This window comes from Leuciscus leuciscus (genome assembly GCF_965113295.1).
Source record: "Leuciscus leuciscus genome assembly, chromosome: 5".
Classification (NCBI taxonomy): Eukaryota; Metazoa; Chordata; class Actinopteri; order Cypriniformes; family Leuciscidae; genus Leuciscus; species Leuciscus leuciscus.
The window spans coordinates 2579712-2594145 of NC_138729.1; the positions used below are offsets into that span (position 1 = coordinate 2579712).

At 35.1% G+C, this 14434-nt stretch overlaps 1 protein-coding gene across 1 annotated transcript in view; it reads left to right on the forward strand.

Annotated features, from left to right (window-relative positions):
* Positions 1 to 11501: 11501 nt before the first annotated feature.
* The window catches only part of astn2 (astrotactin 2), a 481074-nt gene continuing 478141 nt past the window's right edge, over positions 11502 to 14434 (forward strand). The window contains exon 1 of the mRNA XM_082170500.1: positions 11502 to 11868. Within this exon, the coding sequence (XP_082026626.1) occupies positions 11547 to 11868 (322 nt within the window). The 5' untranslated portion in view covers positions 11502 to 11546. The remainder of the gene's footprint in view (positions 11869 to 14434) is intronic.

Below are 14434 nucleotides of genomic sequence, written 5' to 3' on the forward strand. Positions count from 1 at the left end.
TCGTGTCTAGACTGTGTTAGTGCACTATTGTTGTTTATGCGTTAAACGGTCATTATTACTGAACTGGAAAGCATTGTGCATAAAATTATGTTTATTTAATAGATGAAACTCTAATGTGAATCTTATATTTTAATAATGCTCTAATGGTCAGTCTTCTAGAGAGCTTTTGAACACAACAAAAACTGAGTTATTTACAGTTTAATGGAGTCGTCTGCATTTGCTCTAAAGCTCTCCGTAACTCACTGGATCGAAATATGACATGACATTTGCCACTGGAACAAAACTGACCCGGACATATTTAATTTGGGACATTTAAAGATTTTTTTATGTAACTTTTTTTGTTGTTCAAAATGAACAGTATGTACATGCAATCCTTCTTCCAAAAGGTGTGTTTGTCTGATTCACTGGTTTAGACATGTCTGGATGGTTTTGGTGGGATATTACGTCATGGTTCAATCGCCCATGTGTCTCATCATATCAATAAATACAGTAAAGTTGCGGAAACACTTTATTTTACAGCGTCCTTGTTACATGTGTTACATGTACTTACCATAGTAATAACAGTAAATAATGCATAATTACATGCAACTAACCCTCAACCAAACCCTAATCCTACCCTAACCCTATAGTAAGTACATGTACATGTAGTTACTTAATATTACTCAGTACTTAAATATATAATTACACTGTAACAATGACACTTTATTTTAAGGTGTCTTTGCTACACTGTAATTATGCATTTTTAAGGTTGGATGGGGTTGTTGAAATATTTTTGCCCCCTTATTTGAATTTTTAGGGGCATTTTAATCTAAAAATATATACGTTATGCCAAATACCTAAATGTAATCAATTTATTCGCAAATCCTCAAACTTACTAATTACATTGTGAATGTATAACCTATTAATTAAGTTAATTCAGCATACAATTAATTTACAAAACACAGTGACCAAAGAAGCTGTTAAAAGAAACATTGAAAAATAATAATAAATAAATAAATAAATAAATAAGTAAGTATGTAAGCAAGTAAGTATGTAAGTAAGTAAGTAAATACATAAATAAATAAGTAAGTAAGTAAATAAGTAAGTAAGTAAATAAATACATAAATAAATAAATAAGTAAGTAAGTAAGTAAGTAAATAAGTAAGTAAATAAATAAATAAATAAATAAATAAATAAATAAATAAATAAGTAAGTAAGTAAGTAAGTAAGTAAGTAAGTAAGTATGTAAGTAAGTAAATACATAAATAAATAAGTAAGTAAGTAAATAAATAAATACATAAATAAATAAGTAAGTAAGTAAGTAAGTAAGTAAGTAAGTAAATAAATAAATAAATACATAAATAAATAAATAAATAAATAAATAAGTAAGTAAGTAAGTAAGTATGTAAGTAAGTATGTAAGTAAGTAAGTAAATACATAAATAAATAAATAAGTAAGTAAGTAAGTAAATAAGTAAATAAATACATAAATAAATAAGTAAGTAAGTAAATAAGTAAGTATGTAAGTAAATAAATACATAAATACATAAATAAATAAATAAATAAATAAATAAATAAATAAATAAATAAATAAGTAAGTAAGTAAGTAAGTAAGTAAGTAAGTAAATAAATAAATAAATAAATAAGTATGTAAGCAAGTAAGTAAATAAATACATAAATAAATAAATAAATAAATAAATGCTTACATACTTATTTATTTATTTAAGTAAGTAAGTAAGTAAGTAAATAAATAAATAAATAAATAAATAAATAAATAAATAAATAAGTAAGTAAGTAAGTAAGTAAATAAATAAATAAATAAATAAATAAATAAATAAATAAATAAGTAAGTAAGTAAGTAAGTAAGTAAATAAATACATACGTAAGTAAGTAAACAAACAAACAAACAAACAAACAAACAAATAAATAAATAAAGTTGAAACAAAAATATAAATTCTGGCTGGCCACATCATAGGTCGTCACAGGCCATATTTTTGGGCGAAGTGAAGTACACTGGACGAAAGCTCTGTGAAAGCAAGTGTATTGTACAGTATGTTTATTTAACTTGATAAGAATTAAAACGAAATGAAGTATGTATGCACACATAGGGGCTGTTGTTGTAAATATTGCAGTGATGAATGATGATTTCATGAGTATTTCATAAACACTAGTGCAGTATTCTCTCAACGCTTGTCTTCTAGAGATAAAGTTAAACTCCGCCTGAAGAGAAAGAGCTCAGAGCATGAGTGAGATTGTGGATATTTTTATCCATGTATAAACTCTTCTTAATTGCCGTTATAAATGTGTGTGTGAAAAACACACACGTCTGTCAGATGCACTGCAGCATTTTGATGTTTCTGACAACAGAAGGACAGTAAGAGAAACGGCATGCTGGGTTACAGAGTGTATTTCTACACGCATCCAAGAGTTTCATCAGTTCTTCATTTATCAAATGCAATCAAGGTCTGTGGCAGAGAGTGTGTGATATATGCATATATCCATCAACGTTAAATATGCATTGTCAAAGAGAGAAGATTGACTTCCCACCAGCCACGATATAAACGTTGGCTTCAATAAATGTAAAAAAAGGACACATAAAAGGATGGAATAAGTGAGGCAGTGACATAACAAAAGGCCAATTTGTTTTATAAATGACAAGCATATAAAGTGTCATGGCTGTGTGTAATGGGTCAAGGTTTTCTGCTCCTCTCTACGATAAAAGTTCATTTGTTATTTTATGGCGGTATAACTCAGCACAATGAAGCCTTTCTCGCATCAGGAGGACGTGTGTGTGTGTGTGTGTGCGTGTGTGTGTGTGTGTGTGTGTGTGTGTGTGTGTGTGTGTGTGTGTGTGTGTGTGTGTGTGTGTCTATGTCTGTGTGTGTGTGTGTGTGTGTGTGTGTGTGTGTGTGTGTGTGTGTGTGTGTGTGTGTGTGTGTGTGTGTGTGTGTGTTTGTGAGTGAGTGAGTGAGTAAGTGTGTGTGTGTGTGTGTGTGTGTGTGTGTGTGTGTGTGTGTGTGTGTGTGTGTGTGTGTGTGTGTGTGTGTGTGTGTGTGTGTGTGTGTGTGTGTGTGTGTGTGTGTGTGTTTATAGTCTGCTATTAATTTACCAATTCATGTTTTTAAATCTAAATTGTAACAGTTGATTCATCATGAATTAACATGAACAAACAATAAAAAGCATTTTTATGAATTAACATTAAGAAAGGTTTATAAATACTGTAACTTTATATCATAGTACATGTTAACTAATGTGTGATGGTGCTTTGAATATTTGGTTATTCTTTATTTTAAGGTATCATTGTTACAGTGTAATTATATATTTAAGTACTGAGTAATATACAGTAACTACATGTACTTACTATAGGGTTAGGGTAGGATTAGGGTTTGGTTGAGGGTTAGTAGCATGTAATTATGCATAATTGACTGTTATTACTATGCAAATACATGTAACATATGTAACAAGGACACTGTAAAATAAAGTGTTACCGAATATGTATTGTATAATCAAAGTATCTGTGCCGTTGGCTCACGACTGAAGTGTTTGGGAATAAAGTTAATCTGACTGATCAATCGTAGCAAATCATATACGCTTATGTTTCTTTAATTCAAGCTGCACATTTAATAAAGGAATGAATCCCTCCTCTGTGAACTCAAAGCTCTCGAGCTGATTTGATGTTGAGGACCGAGAGGAATCCGGGGTTCGGTGATCAGATGACGGTCTTCAGGAAGAGAAACACTCTGCTCGGGTTCGCCTCCATTACAGGACATTAATTCTCTATTCACTCTTTGTAATAAATATTATGAACCCAGTAATGGACTGTGTTGCTCTGTATGACGGACGGCTTTGGCCAGGTTTCTCCTCATGATTTCTGGCTTTCCCAGGAACTGCTTTTAGAAGAACGCGTCTGAATCATCGGCTAAGTGCAATCCTTCACAACCCAGACGGCTCTCACAATGAAGCGGCCCTGATGTACGGTGTCCCGCACGGATGCCTGGAGAATATTAGGAAAAGCTTGCAGAATTTTTTTTATTATTAAAACAGACATTTTTTATTGTTATCATTCTCTTATTCTCCAGCTCTTCTATCGCACGCGTAGAGTTTCGTATCTCTGTGGCAGACGGTATTGTTCAGGGAAAACATCTTCAAGCAAACACACACACACACACACACACACACACACACACACACACACACACACACACACACACACACACACACACACAGTCTTCTGTCGGGAATGCAATAGGATAGAGTGAAAAATAATTTAAAAGGACAATCTGGCAAAAATATGAACTGGGAAAGCTTGTAAATCTCTGCAGATTTCTCCCGCGGTTTAAATGAGTTTTTCAACAAGGACTGGAATAATGAGGCCTGATGATGTATTACATGTGCATAAACTATCGGTCAAAACACGGGACCTCTACCTCTAGGAAGATCTCTATTTTTTTTTTAATGCTTTTATTCAGCAAGGAGGCATTACATCGATCAACAGTGACAGTGAAGACATTTATTTAAAAATACTCTTGTATGTTAAACATTCTATTATATTAATTCTATCACCAAATGTGACCCTGGATCACGTCACCAGTCTCGAGTCGCACGGGTATATTTCACAAACAGGGCTTAGATTAAGCCAGGATTAGCTCTTAGTTAAAATATATTTAAATAGCTTTTAGTGTTAGTAATTTAGATTTTTGTCATTTTTAGCAGTTTTTCTTTTTTTCAACAATATGTATATTTATATATAATATTTTTATTTTTTATTTTAATGAAAATATGATTTTTTTTTTTCTTGGCACCAGCTGAAGGTGGTTAAAATAATTGTAGTATTAGTTAACTACAACAACTATGAAGATTCAGTGACTGCATTGCAATAATTAGTATCTGCATCACGCACTTGAGAAAGATCATATAAATAATCATAAAAACAATATTGTGTTGTTTTTTGCAGGAAATCTTTCTTCGACTTGTTCATTGTATCATACTGTATCTCTTCATAAATTGTGACCCTGGATCACGTCACCAGTCTCGAGTCGCACGGGTATATTTGTGGCAATAGCCAACAATACATTGTAAGGGTCAAAATGATTGATTTTTCTTTTATGCCAAAAATCATTAGGATATTAAGTAAATATCATGTTCCATGAATATATTTTTTAATTTCCTACCGTAAATATATAAAACATGTATTTGTGTGAGTGAATGCTGCACAATCGTGAACATAAATGAACAACTTAAAGGAGATTTTCTCAATGTTTCGATTTTTTTTGCGCCCTCAGATTCCAGATTTTCAATAGTTGTATCTCAACCAAATATATTGTCCTATCATAACAAACCATACATCAATGGAAAGCTTATTTATTCATCTTTCAGATTATCTATACATCTCAATTTAAAAAAAAATGACCCATCCAATACAGAAAAAAAAAAAATTGAAATATATTTTAAAGTGTCAAAAATATATATTGAAATATATTTGCATTGTTGTTCACTTATATTTATCATTTTGAAATGTATTCTGAAATATAACAAAAATATATGATGCTAAGTGTGAAATATATTTACATTTATAACATGTAATGTAAAATATATGACAAAATATATGGTCATAAAATGTTTAGCTTGCTAAAGAAGGGTCGAAAATGTATTTTGATCATAGCAATTCCTCTACCTTTTCCCCTATACACAACAGTAGGCTACCATATTTCACTACTGTATTATGACACACAGCTATAATAAATACTGTACTTACATTTAAAACTAATTTGATTGCATTAACAATAACTTTTGCTTAGAAAAAATATGCACTTTTAGATGGTTATCATGTTGCTCTTGTCCTTTGGCATACAGACAAATAACTTAGACTTTAATTTGCACCAAACTGGTCTGACTCCAAGTTGATTAGGTTGGTGTGATTAGGTTATACTGTATACAGGGTCAAGAAGAGACGCTTGTATGAAATTGAACATAATCAACGGTATAATTTGGTTAGTAGTGAGATATGGCATGTTTAAGTAAAGGATCTCAAAATGTAAAAAAAAAAAAAAAATTTGAAAATGTGTTGTTTGTTTGTGAAAATGTTAACTTTTTAAATTTCAAAATATATTTCAAATGAAACAATTTGCAAAAGTTAAAACATATATGAACATATGTGTTGTTAGTAAATATATTGACATATAAATATTCATACTGTATATTTAACTAAAATATATTTATTGGGCCAATTTCAAATGTTTGCATATATTCCAAAAATATGTTTCAAAATATATTTATTTTATGTATGGGATGTGAGTGGTTTTGTGGTCCAGGGTCACATATCAGCATTCTTTCATCTACGTCGCATCGCCCGGCTCCGTCCCTTCATCCGTATCAAAGACACTGAAACTGTCATCCATGCATCTGTCACATCACGTCTTGATTACTGTAATGCTCTTCTCATTGGTTTATCTGCCAGCTCCATTTCCAGATTGCAATACATTCAAACCTCTGCTGCTAGATTACTGGCCCACACCGAGCGTTCTGCCCATATCACCCCAATGTTGTGCGGTCTTCACTGGCTTCCAGTGGCTTATCGTATTACGTTCAGAATCGCCCTGCTCAGTTTTAAATCTCTGCACAGCTTGGCTCCCCCGTATCTCTGTAACCGGCTCCACCCGATCCTCCGATCCTCCGATCTAGCCTTCTCGTTGTCCCTCGGCATCGCCTCGCTTCAGTGAGCGGCAGATCATTCAGTGTTACTGCACCCAAACTATGGAACTCTCTCCCCCGATCACTCTTGTGTTAAAGGGTTAGGGTTAGTTCACCCAAAAATGAAAATTCTGTCAGTAATTACTCTCCCCTCATGTTGTTCCAACCTCATAAGACCTTCGTTCATCTTCAGAACACAAATTAAGATATTGTTGATTAAATCTGAGAGCTGTCTCACTCCTCCATAGGCTTCTATGGGATCGAAACTTGCCGGCCCAGAAAAGTTAGTAAAGAAAATGTTTAAAATAGTCCAAGTGACTACAGTGGCTCAACCTTAAGTTTATCAAGCGACAAGAAAACATTTTGCGTGCAAAAAAACAACAAAAATAACGACTCTATTCAACTTTTCGTCTGTGTGGGCCTGAATGAGTTCACGTAGTGTAACAGCGCAGCGCTTCTGGGTTGTACATCAGAACGGAGGCTCACTATTGGCCGACGCTGGTCATGTGATGCATGTGATGCTGGCCAATAGTGAGCCTCCGTTCTGACGTACAACCCAGAAGCGCTGCGCTGTTACACTACGTGAACTCACTCAGAGAAACACAGAAGAAAATTAATAGTTGAATAAAATCATTATTTTTGTTGTTTTTTGCGTATAAAAAGTGTTCTCGTCACTTGATAAATTTGATAAAAAAGACTATTTTCACGATGTCTTTACTAACTTTCTGGGCCGGCAAGTTTCAATCCCATAGAAGCCTATGGAGGAGTGAGACAGCTCTCAGATTTAATCAACAATATCTTAATTTGTGTTCCGAAGATGAACGAAGGTCTTACGGGGTTGGAACAACATGAGGGAGAGTAATTACTGGCAGAACTTTCATTTTTTGGGTGAACTAACCCTTTAATGCTATTTCTGAATTTAAAACTATGCTCAAAACTCTCTTATTTTGTGAATGCTATCATTCTTAAGTTGTATTACATGTGGTTGTGTCTGACTGTATTCTGCTGTATGCTTCCCCATCTACACAGTTCTCCTTTACTGTACTTTTACTCTCATCTGCCTACTGTTGTTTTGTTTGTTATCATTGTCCATTGCCATTATTGTTGCTTGTTCATTGTAAAGCGTCCTTGAGCCCTGGAAATGCGCTATATAAATAAAACATATTATTATTATTATTCATCAAAGGATTCTGACAAAACAAAAATGATCATGGTTTTTACAGTAATATGAAGCAGGGTAACTGTTTTCAACATTGATAATAATCATAAATGTTTCTTGAGCATCAAATCATCATATTAGAGTGATTTGTGAAGGATCATGTGACACTGAAGACTGGAGTAATGATGCTGAAAATTCAGCTTTGATCACAGGAATAAATTAGACTTAACTATATATTCACATAGAAAACACTAATTTCAAATTGTAATAATATTTCACAGTTTTACTGTATTTTTCATCAAATAAATGCAGCCTTTGTGAGCAGGGATTTTTGCTAAATCACTTTCCAAAATTATTAAGAAAAACATCTTACCGATCTCAAACGATAGTGTATTTGACATCAAAATTAAATAACTAATTATTATTTAATTCATATAATTTATATATATATATATATATATATATATATATATATATATATGATAATTTTATATGTATTTATATTTTTATATGCATATATCTCTGACATTTTGCCAGTTCTATAACATCACCGTGTCCAAACTGTTCTGTTTAGATATGACACAGTTTTGCATGCTAAGAACTGATTCTCATGCCAGTTCTTCTCAGTGGTTATTTTACCCACTCGGCAGAGTTCACTGGACTGGCTCAACATCGGCATTATAGCACTGAAGTGGAAAAATCCCTGACCTGCAAGGTTAGGCAATATTATTCATGTTAGCATGAAAAAAAAATGAAAAAACAAATTCCATAATTGAAGAGTTTAAAATGCCAATGCAATTCACTGATTTAAGCTTATAAGACATGTAGTGCATGCAAATTACTCAGCATTAAAGTTACCACCTTATGGAATTTAGTAAATATTCATATGCATCATGAGTATTGATTGACTATAGGAATCGGGTATATGGAAGACCCATGCATGTCTTTTTAGTGACCCAAAAAATAAAAATAAATGTCTGGCTGGCTTCCTTAGCTTTAAAAGAGATGTGTCATGATGTTCAGCACCACGGACAGCGACCACATCCCACATCCCACATCCCACACACAAACACGGATGATGAGATTCAACATCTGCAATTCCCGAGTGCAAAGATGAGATATTGAGAACCAAAGCTAAAATATGTAAATACTGATTTTGAATTAAAACATACTGTGATGGAGTAATGCAAAATTAATGAGAAATCGTATCGAGAGTAATGAGAACGAGGAAAAATCCCTCAAAAAGTCCCAGACCATTTCAGCACTGAGAGTTTAAGGGAAGGTAAACTTAACTGTCATGGAAATAATTTTACTGATCCTATTTGTTTAATGCAAAATGCATGAGATTCGCCCATGTTTTGTTGCCATATGCTGCTGAAAAATCATTGCACATGTCTCAGATTTATATTTACACCCTTATCTTTTTAACAGCAACACCCTCCAGCTGCAGAGTATAAATAACTCTGTAAGCAATAAGCAAGCGTGGCGTTCTGGAGCCGGCGCCGTACGAGTCCAAAGGGAGAAAGGAAGGACAAATTGTTCATTTATTTGTGAAAATCAAGAACACAAGCATGGCAGACCTACTGGTAAGATGGAGAGGGGAGAGACTGGACTCATTACACGCGCTAAACCTGTTTAAAGCATCTCTGTCTAGACCCACGCTTGCTGCCGTGTTGTTTGTCAAATTCAATTTAAAGAAATCAGAAGACGGCTTGGCTCAGAGGTCAAGGCAATTTCGACGACAGTGATTCTCATATATCCACTGGGGGAGTGTGTGAAAAAGCCCCTATTAGCCATTAAGAGTGTGTCGTTCACTCTTTACCATACGTGTTGCAGCACTCGTTCGGTCTCCTGCCCAACACACACGGTCTGTTCTGGACTGTCAGCAAGTTCTGCATGCAGGAAATTAAATATGTGAGTCCTCAGTCTCTTGGGTGTTAAGTTGCATCAACACACCACCATTAAAAATATATGGAGTTGTGCAAAGCAATCACAGTATGTTAGGACTATTACAACTATTTAACTTCAAAACAGGAAGATTTCTCTTCAGGTTTACTGTTGGTATGATAAAGGAAACGGAAGTTGTTTTCGTCTTCCTATTGCGATGTATTTCTGAGACAAGAGCAAATGTGGGCGGGGCTTGATTTTGTCTGTGGGGAATTGATTGGATGGTTGTGGTTTGCTATTGGCTGATCTCATGTGAGTGACATCATCATCAGAGAAGAGAAGAGATGCTGCAAGAGGAACTTATTCTGATTCAAGATTACCAGGAGCATGAATTTAAAATAATAATATTCCTCAAAAAAAAATAAGAATACAATTTTTATTTAATAGAGTCTAGAAGGGACAAAGGTTCATGATTTCAGATGAATCAAGATTCAAGATTACGTAGCACATAAAAAAAAAAAAGAAAAAAAGAAAAGATGTGCACAGATAACAGGCACACACACACACACACACACACACACACACACACACGCACGCACACACACACACGCACGCACACGCACACACACGCAGCGGGACATCAGAGGCAGTCTCCTCAGGAGGTGCTCTCACAGGGACACGTGTGTGTTTTGACCAGTCAGGCGCTGTGTTTACTGACATGCAGGAGCTCCAGGTGTCTCTTCAGCTCAAAGAGAAGTTTATCCTCACGAGTTCTGCTCTTATGAAGGTTTGGAAACTTCTGCTGCCGTGGAGCTTTTGTTCGGCTGCAGTGGAAGAGACTTTCAGAGATGCAGAAGTCACTTTAGTCCATCAGTGATATCTTTGAATGCATATACCACTGTAGAACGTCTTTTAATGGGCTTTCCTGTAATATTTACACATGACCACTATAATAATAGTATATGCACAAAAAAAAAAAAAAAGAAAAAAAAAGTGACATCTAAATTAGCAGGTTTTATTCCACTCTAAATATTATTTAGATTACTAAATTAACATAATACTTTATACCAAAACAAAACTGATTTATATACTGATAAAATGCAATATGGAATGTGATAAAATAGCTTTAATTATGGTCATAATTACTCCAATTAATGCAGCAATACAATATGAACATGCATTTTAAGCGTTTCGTATGCTAAAATAATAATAATAATAATAATAATAGAAAACAATAATAAATCTAAATAAAATTTTATACAAATAATAAAACAAATAATAAACCTAATAATAACTTATAATAACCTTATCAACTTTTTCATTATACAGTATAATGATGCAAAACGCATATTAATGTACTTGATACATACTTTTATTTGATTTAATGTGTATATGCTAGCCTAATGTGTGTGTTGGTTTATTTTGTATGTGTTAATTTATAGGACAGTGTTTTTTTATTTATTGCATACATTGTTTTGATTGTGTGTGTGTGTGCGTGTGTGTGTGTGTGTGTGTGTGTGTGCATGTTTCATTGCATGTGATGCTATTGTTATCTTATGCTAAAATAATCATAATAATAGAAACCATAATAATAAATATAATTTTTTTTAGGGTCATTGTTTTTTTTGTTTTTTTTTGTGCTTTTTTGTGTGTGTGCATGTTTCACTGCGTGTGATGCTAATGTTTCCTGTAGCTATAATGAATGTGTGTGATGTGTGAGGTCTCCTCAGTGCTGCCGCCTGCCGGTCTCTCTCAGCACTGCCGCTCCTGCTATAAACCACCAGCGCTTTACGCGAGACGCTCAATCCACGCGCAGCGGCACCGCGAACGGAATGACACCGAGACACGCGCGTCTCCTCCTCCTGCTGCTGCTGGAGCTCTGTGTGAGCCTGAGCCGGACCCGGGCCGGGGGCAAGCCGGACGAGGACCGGGACAAGAGAAGCGAGCTGGCGGAGAGCCCGTGCGAGGTGAAGACCGTGACCGTGTCCACGCTGCCTGTTCTCCGGGAGAATGAGTTCAGCTTCACCGGCGCGGGCTCCGGGAGTCTCTCCGGAGGGGAGTCCAGGCTCCTGCTGTTCGTCAGGACTGACCTGCCGGGTCGCATCGCGGTTCTGGATGATCTGGACAACACGGCTCTGCCCTACTTCACCTTAGGTGAGCTCTGCCCGTCAGTCTCATACAGTATAGCGCTGCGCGGAGAGATGACAGATGAGTGTTTGTGCATGTTCTTATTTATGCATGTGGAAACGAGAGACTGGATGCGTGTTTAGTGGAAGAGCCAGCTTTCATCCTGAGAAAATGAGACGAATGGCCATTGCAGGGCAAACTAATGTGCTCAGCGTTTCTTTGCAGCACCTGAACCCTCGTGTTGTGTTTGGGATCTGAGAGGGTAACACTTTAATACGCTTCAATAGTTAATGTATTAACTTACTAACATGAACTAACAATGAGCAATGTGCATTTGTTACTGTATTTATTAATCTTTGTTAACGTTAGTTAATGCAAATACAGCTGTTCATTGTTCATGTTAGTTCACAGTGCATTAACTAATGCTAACAATATTTTAATAAAGTATTAGTAAATGTTGAAATTAACATTAACAAAGATTAATAAATGCTGTATACGTGCAGTTATTATTAGTCCATGCTAACTAATGTTAACTAACAAACCTTACTGTAAAGTGTTACTGATATCTCACACACTGTACTGAAGTATCAGGTTGACTTTTCCCAGTTGCATGGAAACTGATTGTGTGTTCTCGCATTAGAAATCCTCCATGAAAAATATGATTCCCGTTTGATGTCTGAGAGAGATTAGGTATAGATGTGGTTTATCTTATTTTCTGAGAATCTGAAGAAGCATGAATATGCCACCAATTGCCAATATTTCTCTACAGTGTGTTTTGCATGGAGTCAGATGAGATATGATGGGAGGAAAGTGAGATTTCTGAAAAGTACATGTTACTTTGTAAAAACCACAGAGGCCTACAGCTTTATTACTGTCTTGGTCAGGTTAGAGGAAATGTATTACTATCCAAAATTATTGTTATCATTATTGTTTGTGCATACAGTATATTGTACAGTATATCATTGGGCTCCAAACATGAAATCAGCAAAGTCAACCAAGTTGGCTATATGTAGAAGTTCTTCACGTGCCAATACGGGTTCTTTAAGCACCAGAACATGCATGAATACATGCTGAAGAACTAGAGAATAAAACGCATCAATTATAGACTATATATTACTTTTTTTTGTGTGTGCATTTTAGAGAAACAACGTCAGCAAAGCTTCCAGAAATGTGTGTGTTCTGCATGTGTTTACAATCATCTGTTTGCTATATCTGAATACATGTTTGGGAATGCTTTCAGCTTTCTGTTGATGTATATACACTATTTAAGGATAGTCGGGTGAGTTTTACTTTACAATCAGGGCTTGACATTAACATTTTTGCTCAGCAGTCACTGTGGCTAGTGGTTTTCACTCAGCATTTTCACTGGCCACAGTTTTGACATCGATACCATGCGGAAAACTGCTATATTTATTTGGCAGCAGGTGAATTAGGCTGCTGTCACTTTAAGACCTGACGCACGGATCCATTTTGACATTATTGTGTGTGTTTTTGACTGTTTAAGCACAATAAGCAGCAAAAATGAATGTGAGCAGGAATTAATAAAATTATACGCAATACGCGCAATCCCACGCTGAAATTCAAGCCCTGTAACACCAACAATATTCATCCGGAGCAAATTAAACGAGAGAGAGAGAGAGAGAGAGCGAGAGCGAGAGAGAGCGAGGGCATCTTGTGTCGTGTGTCTGTTCTGTGGAAAATAAGTATTGGAAGAGTTATCCAATAACAATTTAAAAAAAATCTATATTTTTGACAACACTACATTGCACTTAGTTTATTATTTCAGATGCCTTTTTAAAAGACTACAATTGAAAAATCTATATAATATATATAAATTCAACTCGCCAAAGTGGGTAGTAGGAGTGACTGCGTTACACACTGCTGGAAATACACACACACACACACATGACAGGTGTTAATGTCAAGCCCTGTTTACAGTGTACCATAACATATAAAACAAGAAATCATTAAACATGCCTGGTCTAGGAACAGTTCAGACAGTCACAGGATTGAGTGATGGTCCGGACTGACCGCTGCACTGCCCTTTCACCCATATATACAGTAGAGTTTCAGTTACGCTAAAACACAATATTGATGTTGACTGCGACTGGAAGAGGAAAGCTGGGAACTATCACTATACGTCTAGATCATATGATCCAGAGTGGTTTCACTTTCTCTATGATGTGCAGACTGCATGCAACACACTATACTATTTAAACACATAGGGCTGTACAGTTTATCGAAATATCGCAAATGTATATATCATGATGATATGCATATCGCAACGGCTTGCAATAACTGGGTCATGAACAAAAGACGAAGAGAAAATCACTCACTGCTCTCGGCTGAATAACTTTTGTAGCTTTAATAAGAATTAGTATATATTTAATTCATACAGTGAAAACTAAGCAGAGTTTTATTTTTTACATTTGATTATTCAGTTTCTGTTGTTAAATAACCCTAATGTAGGATAACCTGAACCACTGAACCCCACTGATGTTAAAATAACACTTCTGATGCTCATGTTCTCTTTCAGAAGTTGTAGGGATGTTTTCTAGTCACAAAAAGAATGTGAAACACGTATGCAGGTTAT